The following is a 14,227-nucleotide window of genomic DNA, read 5'->3' as shown; positions in this document are numbered from 1 at the left end:
AGCTTGGAAATGAGATGCAGTCAATGATAATGCAGATTTTATGATAGTGTCCCTACAGCTGAGACAGGAGGTCTGGGTTCAAATCATACCTGCTCCAGAGGAGCATTAGAACAAGTTAATAAAAATAACTTTCCTTCGCTGAAGTAATGGATAAAGATTCAGACATGGTTTTAATAATTAATTTTGGTCCATCTGTTTTGTTCAGGGAATGATTTTACTTTCAAATTTATTCCTCGGATAGAATATTGCTGGCTAAATCAGAATATATTGGCCATCTCTAAATTATCCTGAAGGAAGTAGCGATGAACTTCCCTTTTAGAGATGTAGCTACACCCAGTGTTTTAGGGAGTGAGTTCCAGGATTTGACTCAGCATTGAAAGAATTATAACATAGCCCCAAGTCAGGAATGGTCTGCAGATCAGAGGATGGGGTTTCCATTGTCCTCTTGCCCCTGTTCTTTGTGTGGAGGTGGGTGCAGGCTTGGACGATGTTGCAAGAGGAGTCTTGCTGAGTTACTACAGTGTGTCCTTGCAGATGGTATGCATTGCTGATACTGAATTGCACTCACCTAGGCATGAGGAGAGTATTCCACCAGAGTGTTAACTTGACTTGTAAACTGTGGAAGGTTTGAGAGGCAGGTGGGTGAATTATTTGCCTTAAAATCCCTAGCATCTGAACTGCTCCTGTAACCATTTATATGCTTAATCTAGTTCAGTTTCTGGTCAACAGTGAACCCAATGACAGTAAAGCTATTGAACATTAAGAGCGAATAGCTAGATTCCTTCTTGCAGGAGATAGTCATTGCCTGGCATTTTTGGGGTACAGATATTATCAAGCCAAAACTGGATGTTGCCCAGGTCTTGCTGCATATGAACACAAGTTGCTTCAATGTGAAGAGTTCCTGAACTTTGTACAATTAGTCAGCATCACCATTTCTGACCTTATGAATGAAAAGGTAGGTCATTGATGAAGCAGCTGAAGTTGGTTGGATCTAGGACACTACCCTGAGGAACTCCTGCAGAGATGTCCTGGGGCTGGGACGCTTGAGCTCTAACAACCATAACCACCTTCTATGTACTGATGATGGTCTCTCCCCACCCCGATTCCCACTGATTTTGGTTTTCCTGAGACTCCTTGGTGCCACATTTGGTAAAATGTTGCCTTGATGTCAAGGGTAGTCAATGTCATCTCTGGAAGTTCTTCTGGCCATGTAGTGAGACACAGACTTGGAAAATGTCAGACAACATTTGTAGTCTGTGCTGTTGTAGCTCATATCAGCCTGAGCTGTTAATGAGAGAAGCCCATCTGGTTTCAATAATGCTTTGTTGAAGAAGAAAGTGTGGATGAGCCAAGCAACAGCCAGACTTCTAGTTTCAGGTGGAGGTGAATGTAAGATTAGGCTCACTCCTCACCATGGTCAAACAAAAACAAACAGTTACTTTAATTGCTCATGCAAATTCAGACAAGCCCTTTCTCCAACAACATAATACCATCACATCCAGTCACTGGAAACTAAATAGGCTTATTTTCTTCGCCAGATCAGTCTCATTTATGGGGTTGGTGGTGGTGCTGACGGCCAGGGCAGGTGGGAGAAAGCAGAGTGCAGGGAATGGAGAACATGCACACTGCTTTCTTCAAAACACAAAATCTGAAGTTCCATGCAATTAGAGGAGAATTCTACTTAATTCAGTTACCAGCGCCCTCCCTGACCTGGGGTTCATGACCTGCCAGAAGTCAACGCCTTCAGGAAAGATGAAATGTGTTTTGTTTTCCTCTAAAAAGTAAAACAGATTGGTTGGAGAATCATTCCACGGCGCTGAACTGAAGACATTCATTCAGACAAAGCATGGCATCATCGAGCCTTTGAGGTTAAGTGGAGCCGCGGGTCATGACCAGACAGGCCAACCATGGAAAAGATTTTGAGACGGAGTTCTGCTTTAGTAAAAGAAAGTGAATTAGTGATCTTTTTAAACAAGGCCTCAAACTGTAAGGATTGAGAAAACGTACACAAAGTTGTCAACTGAACCAATTAGTAGAACGTCGCAATAAATTTATTCCAGACTGATTGATTTGATGACAACTGACCTTCAAAACAGCACAGAAGGAATCGGAGTTGTTCGGTCTAAGAATTATCCAATTAGTCCCAATCACCAACCTCTACTCCACAGCCCTGCAAAATCTCAACTAAGGCCTGGGGCCATAAGTCAACGTTGTTCTAACTTACTGCAAGAGCAGCAAATCTCTCACTCTGAAAAGGGAGGAGAGATGACTGTTGTTATTAACAGGAGGAGCCAACACCACAGCATGGCTCCTGTCTGGGAAAGAGAAAGGGAGAAACATTAGAAGCATTTTACACCTTTAGAAGGCCATGAAATACTCCAGCAGAAACAGTGATGCAAGCAAAATTCCTAACAGCTCCCAGAAGGAAAGTTAATAAATCATTCACAAAAGGATCTGGTTCAAGTGGACAGAAGTTTCAGAGAGCTGGCACGGGCATGATGCAGAGTGGCCTTCTGGGGTCACTGAATTCAGTAAGTTTTAGAGCCAAGATGTTGCTTCAACAACAGAAATCCTGTTACAAAGGAACTAGATACCTGGGAGATATGAATGCATAAAGAAGAAGTTACCAATTCAGAATTTTCCTACTGATCAAAGGGAAATGGACCCTTGATTTGCTGTCATACTGTGTTTTAGTTAATTGACTACACTCACTCAAAGCAAGTATAGTGAGCTAGCTCCATCAAACATATAAACATAGGTTGCCATTCAACTGTTTACACATTGCACCTACCAGACAATTTGGCAACATCACATCAGTGTGAAGCAACTACATGATGCAATACAAGTGAAACCGATCTCTCACAGACTAAATGATTGAATTGAGAAAAAGGCGGTTCACTGTGGTTTACCAATAAGCATGCCAGCACACAACTGTATGACGTGATGCACCCAGTTGCAGGGGGAGAGACACTTGGGGAAGAATGCCAATAACACTGCATCTAACTCCAAAATTCTGGACACTTGTATGAATGATAAAAGCTGTCAAAACTCCTCAGCACTGTTTCACAAAATTTGGGCATTCTCACAAATAGTGTACATCTGTGACGTGTGCATCAGCTGGAACAAATCTACATTCAGCCGCTGTTAATAAGTGATCAGGGCAACCAGTATGGTAATGGTAGGGGAATTCCAGAATGCATTCAAAGCCCCTGATCAAAGATGCCAGGCCTCCTCCATCCTATTTAATTTACACAAAGAGATGGGAATTGTCCCCCCAACCCCAAGTGCTTGCATGCTGGCTCTTTAACAATGCCAATAACACAGTTGCCCAGTACTTCTCATCAGCCCCAATTACCAGCAGTTACTTTAAGAGACAACATTGTCCTTTCACCAAAAACACCAAGCCAAAAAAAATCAGAAGTCTCTGTATAGCAGTTGCAGAGTGAGGATCCTCAAATTGTTGATGCTGTGGTGGTGCTGCAAGTCTAAATGATAGTCTCCTGCCAACACTCAGTTTGTTGGAGAGGATAGAGCAGTCAATAGTCTGATTTAGTGTCACAAATACAATTTTGCACAGCAACACTGACGAGATCCTCAGATGATCAATTAAAATGAAAACAATTACACATCATATTTCCTGCTCCTTTTTCCAGCTCGGTCAGTCAAATATAAATCTAATCAGTGAGATTACGGCATGCATTTACTAAATAGGTATTTAAATTTGCAACTTTTCAGAGCTACATTCAGGAGAATGGTTCCTATAATGATGAAGCATATCAGTCCAGCCCCTTGATGCTATCAAAGACAATGTTAAAGCAAGATTTGGAGATGCGGTATTGGACTGGGGTGTACAAAGTAAAAAAAATCACAACACCAGGTTTAACTTTGTATACCCCAGTCCAACACCGGCATCTCCAAATCATGACTACTATCGACACCCCTAACTGCCGACTTAAAGTGGAGAGGATCTCCAAGAAGATCGCATATATTGACACAGACATCAATGTTAAAGCAAAGCTGCCCTCTGTTGGTGTGGTTTAACTCCAGCCCTCAAGTTTCTTTTCAGTGGAAACTGCATCGGGTTGATGCAGTCTTACTTTCCTAGAAATCTAATGCACAACAATTAGCAGAAATGCTGACCAACTCCAAACCCATAAAGCTACATCACCACTACAATAATCAAATAAGGGTTTAGAAATTCAAGGACTGCAGTATGCTGTGATGATCCTGGTGAGTAATAAAGCTACACAATGTTCTCAAACAAAGAGTCAATCTGATAACTTATCGTAACTATTGATAAATATTTCAAAGAGCATGTTGAGATTGTGTAATGAAGACTGTATACAGTAAGCGCATACAGAGAGTTTTGGGTAAACCGACTCACTTTTCGTCCTAACGTGATCAGTAAATGCAATATCAGGCATGAAATGCTGCTTGATTAATTTCAGTGATCGGTCAAAAAGGATGCACTTTGCTTCATCCATTTTAAACCACAGAATCCCTACAATGTGGAAGCAGGCCATTTGGCCTATTGAATCCACAATTTAAAGCTATGCCTCCTTGTGTTAGCCTTCACCATCTGAGGAAAAAGGTTCTCACTGTCAACCCTATCTAATCCTCTATTTATCTTATACATCTCGATTAAGTCACCTCTCAACCCTCTTCTCTCCAACAAAAACAGCTTCAGTTCCCTCAGCCTTTCCTTGCAAGACCTTCCTTCCATACTAGGCAACATCCTCGAAAATGTCCTCTGAACCCTTTCTAAAGCTTCCATATCTTTCCTATGATGCGGTGACCAGAACTGCACGCGACACTCCAGGTCCGGTCTTACCAGTGTCATGTACAGCTGAAGCATGACCTTGTGGTTCCAAAACTCAATTCCTCTACCAATAAATGCCAAGACACCATATGCCTTCTTAACAATCCTATCAACCTGGGTGGCAACTTTTAGGGATTTACGCACCTGAACAGAGAGATGTCTCTGTTCACCTACACTGCCAAGAATTTTACCATTAGCCCAGTACTCTACATTCTTGTTACTTCTTCCAAAGTGAACTACCTCACACTTTTCCACATTAAACTCCATTTGCCACTTCTCAGTCCAGCTCTGCATCTTATCTATGCCCCTCTGTAAACTATAACATCCTTCGGCACTATCCACAACTCTACCTACTTTAGTATCATCTGCAAATTTACTAACCCATCCTTCTACATCATTTATAAAAGTGACAGACAGCACTGACCCCAAAACACATCCTTATGGCACACCACTGGTAACTGAGCTCCAGGATGAACATTTCCCATCAATCACCACCCTCTGTCTTCTTTCAGCTAGCCAATTTCTGATCCAAACGGCTAAATCACCTTCAATTCCAAAACCCCTTATTTTGTGCAATAGCCTACCGTGTGGAACCTTATCAAATACCTTACTGAAGTCCATACACACCACATCAACTGCCTTACCTACCTCCATTTGTTTTGTCATCTTCTTGAAGAACTCAATAAGGTTAATGAGGCATGACCTACCCATCACAAAACAGTGTTAACTATCCCTAATCAAATTATTCCTTTCCAGATGATTATAAATCCTCTTATAACCTTTTCCAACACCTTTCCCACAACTGAAGTAAGGCTCACTGGCCTATAATTACTAGGGTTGTCCCGACTCCCTTCTTAAACAAGGGAACAACACTTGCTATCCTCCAGTCTTCTGACACTAATCCTCTCAACAATGATGACATAAATATCGAAGCCAAAGGCTCTGCACTCTCCTCCCTGGCTTCCCAGAGAATCCGAGGATAACTCCCATCTGGCCCAGGATCTTATCTATTTTCAGATCTTCCAAAATTGCTAAAATCTCCTCTTTGTCAACTTCAATCCCATCTAATCTTGTAGCCTGCATCTCCATACTCTCACTAACATTGCCCTTTTCCAACGTAAATTATCTTATGGACAGAAAACAGTGTACTGGTTTGAAAAAGACGTGGGAGCTGAGACTATAAGAACCTAACAGGGGTACACAGACTTGGTGCTGCAACAATAACAGTAAACCGGTTTAAGTAAAGGTACAGTGATTTCCAGGACAGGCAAATTGAATGTTGTTATGTGAAAACATCTTAACTGTTCAGAGTTTTAGCAAATTTTAATCTCACAACAAGTGTTCAGACCCTAAAGCTGAAGGCATGCACATGCACGTATTTGTCAGCCTGGCTATGGGCAAGGGGGAGAAGATTAGTTTTAAAATGTACAATATTTCTGGCATTTAGGAAGACTCCGCACAAGCTCCTTCTCAGTGGGAGATATTGTAATGCACTCCCACGGACACCTAACATTTTAGTCTTCAAATCTTCACAGGAAGCCTCCTTCACATTAGACCAGGGACAGCACTGGTCACAACAAGTCACCTCGTAGGAAACAAAGCACATCAGCAGCCCTTCCTGTCATGATCACTGATCGAGAGATCAGCAAGTTGCTGCATGAGGCTTGTTATAACAAGGCAGTAACAGATAAAGGGGTGATGAGAGATGTTTATTCATCATCTCAAGCTGCTTTCAAAAGGATTTACTCTCCTTTTACATTACAAATTTGTCTGTTTCAAACTCACGTGTATACTGGTGACAAATTAGACCATGGGCAAACAGGTTGGTATATCATTCAGGTTAAGAGAATAACTTAAAAAAAATTACATATATTCAGTGTCAGGAAGAGAGCAAACGATCTATTCTGCTGGTAAAGATGCAGCAGGATACAGACTTATGCCTTCACAGGCTGTGTAACAATCAAACTGTGGTGCCTCAGAGGTCACTTAACTGCTCTGTAGCTGAACTGCATCAATAGAAATAACCAATCTATTGGAAAAAAAACTCCTAGAGAGTTTATCTTTAGGCTGGAAATTATGTTTCAAATGAGTGCAGCACAGAATTTGAGAGAGTGAGATTTCTGAAGTGACAGATTCATCTCCAGATTTTAACTGAATAAAACAACATAATCAGAACCACCTCAACACTATTCCACTCAAATCAAGCAGACAATTGGAATAAAAGGACAGGAAGGACATCCAAAGAGTTAAAATAAATATCAACATCCATTCGTTACCACAGCAGACTTGGGAGGCTGAGACCAGAGTATATTCAAGAGATGGATAACATTTTAGGTGTTAAAAAGGTGTCAAGTTATACGGAGAGAAAATGAGAATATGGTTAGTCATGACCATACTGAATGGTAGAGCAGACTCGAAGGGCTGAATGGCCTCTTCTTAGTTTTTATTACAGCATTGCTTCAGCAAGAAAGGCTCTTGATTTGCATACCTTTTTGATCAACGTAGTTTCGTTTGGATCAATCTTCACTTTTTTAGCTTTTGGTCCATCTTCCTCACCTGATCCAACTTTCACCACCTTCTGCTTTTCCCTGAAGAATATTCAAATGGAGATTAAATTCAGATGCTGGTTACATTTTCAATGCTTCCCTGCAGTAACATATTTACTTCTTCCGTAAGACACTCTGATGCTTCACTGTGCAAAATCGATGAAATATTGTCCATAACAGAAAGGTTTGACTCAGGCGTGCCAGCAGTTTGAGAATAATGCTTGATGAAAGCTACTTCAAAGATCAAGCTCAACTGAAATTCATCCCAAGGGCTCTAGTCAGGGTGATAAGAGAGGGAGAAGAAACAAAAAAAGGAAGTTAAAAATCACACAACACCAGGTTATAGTCCAACAGGTTTAATTGGAAGCACACCAGCTTTCGGAGTGTCGCACACTTCCAATTAAACCTGTTGGACTATAACCTGGTGTTGTGTGATTTTTAACTTTGTACACCCCAGTCCAACACCGGCATCTCCAAATCACAAAAAAAAAGTCATTGCTGAATATATTCTGACAATGATCAGGAAGAGTAGAGTGGAACCAAGAGGACAGTTGCAGTGACAAAAACAGAAATTGTTGGAAAGTTCAGTATATCTGGCAGCGTCTGTGGAAAGAAATCAGAGTTAACATTTCAGGTCCAGTGACCCTTCCTCAGAACCCCAGAAAAGCTGAAGTTGGGCAATGTAGGAGAGGTTTTAGAGAATGTTGGGGTTGTCCTTCATGTCAGAGCTCTCAGTGGAATTGAAGAGAAAGCAGGGTGGCAATCCACAGCAGTTACACAGTTGACCACCATCAGCTTAGCTGCACATAGTACATGAGATGGAGAAGAGGAAAAGAATACTTCACTGGAAGTACTAAAACCAAGAAAATCCTCTGAGACTATGTTAAGGTGTGTTTGTGGAAAAAAAAACAACTAAATTATTTACACTTACTCCACAAACGTGTGCTCTCCCAAATCAGAAAACATGTAACCGTGGTAACCAAAGACATCACCAGCAAAGAATTTAATGCCGTGCGATCGGCAGAACTGATCGATTCGAACCATCACATCCCGTGGGCAACAAGTCAGGCAGATCTGTAAAAGTGAATATTATAAACTAACTATCAAATAGGCATCAGTATGGATCAATATATTTAGGATGCTAATTTAGGATCCAAGTTTGGTGTCTCTAGAATAACATTAGAAATGTGCAACAGTGGAAGTGAAAAGGCAAATGATGGCACAATATCTTAACAGATCACACTAAATATATAAATGACAGTCTATCAATCACTTGCAAAGCAGCAGCAATTGTAAAAAGTTGCAGCCCCAGCACAGATGCTCCAAATTGGACAAAGATCGATTTATGCAAATATATTTTCTGCCAGCCAGCAAACTTTCTACCCATGCTAATAAAATACCAATTACTGCAATAGCTTCTCTACTTTCTGCTTTGATGTGGCACCTTATCAAATGCATTCTAGAAATCCAATTACAGTACATGTATAGGCACCCCTTTCTCACAGCACAGGCTAAGATGCAAGGGCTTCAAACAGCTTCAAAGCCATGTACCTAAGTGGTCTTTCACCCTCACTGCACTAATTTTCATTCATTAAAAAAAAAAGCTGCACTGTCATTTAGAAAGACAAAGAGGAAGTGCTGGAGAGATGCATGGGCCAGTTATCAGTCTGAAGAAAAATAAATATCACCCATGTGTCTTTCATCATGATTAAACTGTTGATTTTCTTCTCTCATCTCCACTTCTTCCTTACAACCAACCAATTTAATGCTTACAGCAAGTACTGTGCACTTTGCTGGTTTTTACACCATTTCAGATGGGCCGATACATTTACAATAACTGCACAAATAAAGGGGAAATCACACTCAAAACTCCCAATTTCCAAAATGCACAAAGCTCACCAGGTAGAATGGTGGGGATTTTAACAGCAGAACAATTAGGAAATTGCTTCAAAAACAAATCGGTGCTGAACCCACCCTTTGGACCGCAGTGGTTAGCATTGATGTCTCACAGCACCAGGGATCCAGTTCGATTCCAACCTTGGCCAACTGGCTATGTGGAGTTTGCACGTTCTCCGTTTCCACCGAGTGCTCTGGTTTCCTGCCACAGTCCGAAGATGTGCAGGTTTGGTCAATTAGCCATGGAAAATGTAGGGTTGCGAAAGTGCTGGATCTGGATGGGATGATCTTTGGAGGGTTGGTGCAGACTCAATTGGCCGAATGGTCTAATTTCATACTAAGGATTCTATGATTCTAGAAGAGAATAGAGAACTCTATTTGGGACGGCACAGTGGTTCAATGGTTACCGCTGCTGCCTCACAGACCCTAGGTTTGATTCCACCATTGGGTAACTGTGTGTGGAGTTTGTATGTCTGCCGGGGCTTCCTCTGGGTGCTCTGGTTTCCCTTCTCAGTACAAAGTAGTGCAGGTCAGTTGGACTGGCCATGCTAAATCATCCATAGGTTCAGGGATGTGTAGGTTTGGTGTGTTAGCCATGGGAAATGGACGGTTACAGGGATGGGTCTGGATGGGATGCTCTGCGGAGGGCCCGTGTGGACCCAATGGGCTGAATGACCTGCTTCCACTCAAAACCATGCACACCAAATAACTCCACACTTCAATATCCACATTTTTAGATACAAGTGTCTGTTGCATGATTATTTTTAATGTACAAAACTGGGAGAATAATGCCTTTCAGTAATTTCATGGTTAATGGATTGCAGGAAAAAAAATGGTAATATTGTCACATGCTTGACATGAAAGAAAAGCTAATATAACACACAGAATCAGACTTAGTTTAATCTTTCCAAAGTTAATAATTATAAATAGAAACAAAAATTGCTCAAGATATTCAGTTGGTGGGGGCACTGGACTCAACATTACCTCTGCTTTCCCTCCACAGATGCTGCCAGACTAACCAAGTATCTCCAGCAATTTTTGTTTTCATTTCTGGTTTGCAGCATCTATAATTCTTTGTTTGACATTTATAATTATAAATTTTTAGATTTTTTGTTTGGGGTGGTGGTGGGGGGGGGGGGGGGGGGAAGCTCCTTGCATAATGCATGTCTAGCTTGATCAATGATGTGGAAAGCTGGTGATTTTGAAGGTAAATAACTGGACACTTGCCAAACAGAGAACCTGTGTTCTCGCTCCAGACAGCCGAATGTTGCCTTCTGTCAAACCTTACTGAATATAACTGGTACCGGAGAGTCGTATATCACCTCGTGGATGACATTAAAACCTGGATGACCAACTGTCTCAAACTTAATAAGTTTGAGTCACCAACATCTGTTTTAGTACAGGCTGCATCTATTTCAGAGAGAGGGGGATTTCCAGGACTATGCAGGACCTTCAGAAACAAAGGAAGCTCGACAGTGTGAAATATTGCTTTAGTTCTCTAAGAATCAGTCAACTGGAGAATCATTCCTTGCCGGGGAGTGGGGGAGGGAAGGGGAAGGCCGACAAAGAACGAAATTGTGCAAGGTAATCCAACTAAGTGAAATGTGTTTCTATTGCAAGCAACTATGGAGCTTCAATCAGCATTTTCTGCAAATCTATTTTCTCATTCTATCCAAACGTAGCAGCCTTTGTATACAAGTATATATATGTTATCCATCTTTCCCCACCTTCTGCTTTCCCAAACCTCCGTTAACCCCCCCCACATCATGCGCGCACACAGCATGAAACTGATTATGTCCAAAAACACATGCTGTGCTAGAAGGGTAGAAGAATTCAGGGGCTTTTCAAAGCATCAACATACTTCTCTGAATATTGTGATCACCTTCAGTGAATTGATTTTGTCCTGTTTGCTTTCCCATGCTTTACTTTGTCCAGGAATTCTTTTTATATCAGTTTGTCAAAGTTAAGAATCTCAAAAAACACTAAGAAATAAATAAATTACAATCTGTTTTACACTTGTGTAAATCCTTCAGGTTAGAATTGACGGATGTTTTTATGCGTTTACTGTTGACAGAATTTTGGGGATGCAGTTTATTTTTACTCCAACTTGTGTTTGTTGGTTGAGGGGGGTGGAGGCGAAAAAGGGAAATAAATGCTGTCTGTCGAGGTCTGTAACTTAGAGAGAAATAAAGAGAATTTGAGACCATAGAGGAAACAGATGGAGCACATCGACGGAACATCGGAAAGCATCCAACTTCTGATGAACTCAGCAGTCAATCGATTAAACTGCAGCTCAAGATTTTGTCACAGTGCAGATAAGGATCAGACCAGACACGTTCAGATTGTGTTCATAGAGAGCAGCATGAAATCCTTGTTAAAATAGTCACAATGAAGCTTTCAATAAGTGTTTTTACAGTGATGGAAATGATGGATTCTAACCAATGCCTGTACAGATCGGGTGGACAATCCCATTATTACTACAATCCACTTTTATGCTAAAACATGGAAGTACTAAATGGTGCAGCAGTCACCAGATTGGTCACAGAAATTTTCATTCCCTCCCTGCGCACCTTTTTTAATCGCATGCCTGCCTCCCGTGCCCCTCCCTTTTAATCCACTCCAAGTCCCTCCTGCACCCTTCTCTCCCATATGCCCCCTCGCCTGTGTTCCTATCACCCTTGCACAGCCACTCTCCTATTAAACCCCTCTGGTGCAGCCCTTTCCCTACCCACCACTTTCACGTGGTCCCTCCCTTCCCAACACATATCCACTCCCTCCCATTTATTCACTCCCTACCTAGACCCCTTCCCTCCATACATGTATTGATTTGCACTCCCTCTTTTTTACTATCTTTTTCCTTATCTGCCTCTTTCTATTATTGCCCATATTACTATTTCGTCCTACCACCTCACCTCTCCCTTCGATTGGTTACATCTACCCAAACTTTAGCTTAAAGCCCTCGAGGAAAATATTTCTCTCAAACCCGATTGACATATTTGAGGAAGTCATCAAGAAGATTGATGAAGGCAGAGCAACAGACGTTGTTTATTCAGATTTTAGTAATGCCTTTGACAAGGTTCTGCATAGTATAATAATTAGTAAAGTTAGGTCACATGGGATTTAGGGCGATCTTGCCAATTGGATACAAAATTAGCTTAACGGCAAGAGGCAGTGTGGTGGTATACAGTTGCTTTTCGGACTGGAGGCCTGTCACCAGCAGTCTGTTCCACAGGGATTCATTCTGGGTTCTCTTTTGTTTGTCATTTTATATAAATGATTTGGATGAGAATATAGAAGGCATGGTGAGTAGGTTTGTGGATGACACCAAAATTGGTGACACAGTAAACAATGAAGAAGGTTTTCTAAGGTTACAAAGGGATCTTGATCAAATGAGTCAATGGGTTGAAAAAAATGGCAGATGGAGTTCAATTCGGATAAATGCAAGGTATTGCATTTTGGTAAAACAGACAAGGGCAGGTCTTATAACAATTAATGGTAGGGCCTCGGGTAGTATTGTAGAACAGAGGGACTTGGGGGTTCAGGTATAAGATTGCTGATGTTTGTGTCACATATACATGGGGTAAAAGGAGGTTGGCACGCTTGCCTTCATTAATCAAACCTTTGCGTTAAGGAGTTGGGAAGTCATGTTGAAGTTGTAAGTTTGGGATTATGGTTGGCATGGACTGGTTGGACCATTGGGTCTGTTTCCATGCAGAATGACTGACTCTCCTAGTTACCCAGCTTGCTACAGCAACAGTTCCAGCATGGTTCAAGACCATACCAACTTCAACTAGAACATAACAGCCGAGTACAGGCCCTTCAGCCCTTGATGTTGCACCAACCTATGAAACCAATCTGAAGCTCAGCTAACCTACACTATTCCATTAGTATCCATACGTTTATCCATTGACCATTTAAATGCCCTTCAAGTTGGCGAGTCTAATGGTGCAGATTCCACTTTTTCAGTACTGAGGCCAGGGCCAATACACTGGAACCCAGGTCTCCCTCAATGTTTGAGCTATGCACCAAGTTCTCTAATCTTATTTGCCCTGTGGAACACAACCTCTTTCCTGGTTCTACTAATGGCATCTGTCACATGAATTGGAACACCTTGCTGAACTTACAATCACACCACTGTCCATCCCCCAATCTCACCCATTGAGGAGGGCATCTCTAAAAACCAAATCACTTTACAACACCATAGCATTCTCAATGGAATTTCTATCACTACACTTGCCTGGAGCATGGATTGAAACTCTTTACTCAACACCTTTGCCGCTATGAACTGCAAGATAACTCAGATTCATAGTCTCCAGACACTTTGAGGTAGGCACTTAATGCCAGTGATGCAGTTGGCTGATTTCTCCATTCCCTGAAGCAGGCACAAAATCAAACTCTGCTCCACTGAACTCACTCTGCAGTTTGGGAGCTGCCGTGCTATTTTTGATCTGACTGAATGCATCAGTTTACCAGCACAAACCCAGTGCTGTTATTTTTCTTCTCTGATCCACTGACGTCTTATCTGCGTACTGCACAACCCGAGAGGTTATGGAACGGTGACCCACCATTCACACGAAGACAATGCCCTCAGACAGTTAACAATCCTGTCATTTAGCTGAACATTTGTGTCCAGCACCTCAGCTGCATTGTTCTCAGATGAGAGATACCTCTAAATTGCAGTTCTCTCTCCTTTCCCCCAATCAAAAGCCCAATGGATTTTGTTTTAGTCAATGCATTTCAAAGTTCCTGTTGTGAGTGAAAAGAAATTTCCTGCCAGACAGAAACCTTTGGTGGCAGACAGTTACTTCAGGCAGTGGAGTGCCACAATACAAGGATTAAAAACAATCAATTCTTTGATTTACCCTTGGGGAAAACAAGGCTCTGACTTGAATCCGTTCTTCATTAGATTCTGACACCTGCTGACCTCGAATCTCAATCACATTCAAAAATAAAAAACTTTCCGAGA

General features: G+C 41.6%; 1 protein-coding gene across 3 annotated transcripts in view; it reads right to left on the bottom strand.

Moving 5' to 3' along the window:
- sae1 (SUMO1 activating enzyme subunit 1) overlaps window positions 1–14,227 on the bottom strand; it is a 180,090-nt gene that overhangs the window by 77,507 nt on the left and 88,356 nt on the right. For all 3 annotated transcript variants that reach the window (XM_043680745.1, XM_043680748.1, XM_043680747.1), the window contains exons 4-5: window positions 8,297–8,439; window positions 7,308–7,407 (exon numbers count right to left, since the gene is read on the bottom strand). In XM_043680745.1, the coding sequence (XP_043536680.1) occupies window positions 7,308–7,407; window positions 8,297–8,439 (243 nt within the window). The remainder of the gene's footprint in view (window positions 1–7,307; window positions 7,408–8,296; window positions 8,440–14,227) is intronic.

The sequence above is a fragment of the Chiloscyllium plagiosum genome, chromosome 41, assembly GCF_004010195.1.
Source record: "Chiloscyllium plagiosum isolate BGI_BamShark_2017 chromosome 41, ASM401019v2, whole genome shotgun sequence".
NCBI classification, from domain to species: domain Eukaryota; kingdom Metazoa; phylum Chordata; class Chondrichthyes; order Orectolobiformes; family Hemiscylliidae; genus Chiloscyllium; species Chiloscyllium plagiosum.
The sequence above is the reverse complement of the archived record's forward strand: the minus strand, read 5'-3'. Positions and strand labels throughout refer to the sequence as shown.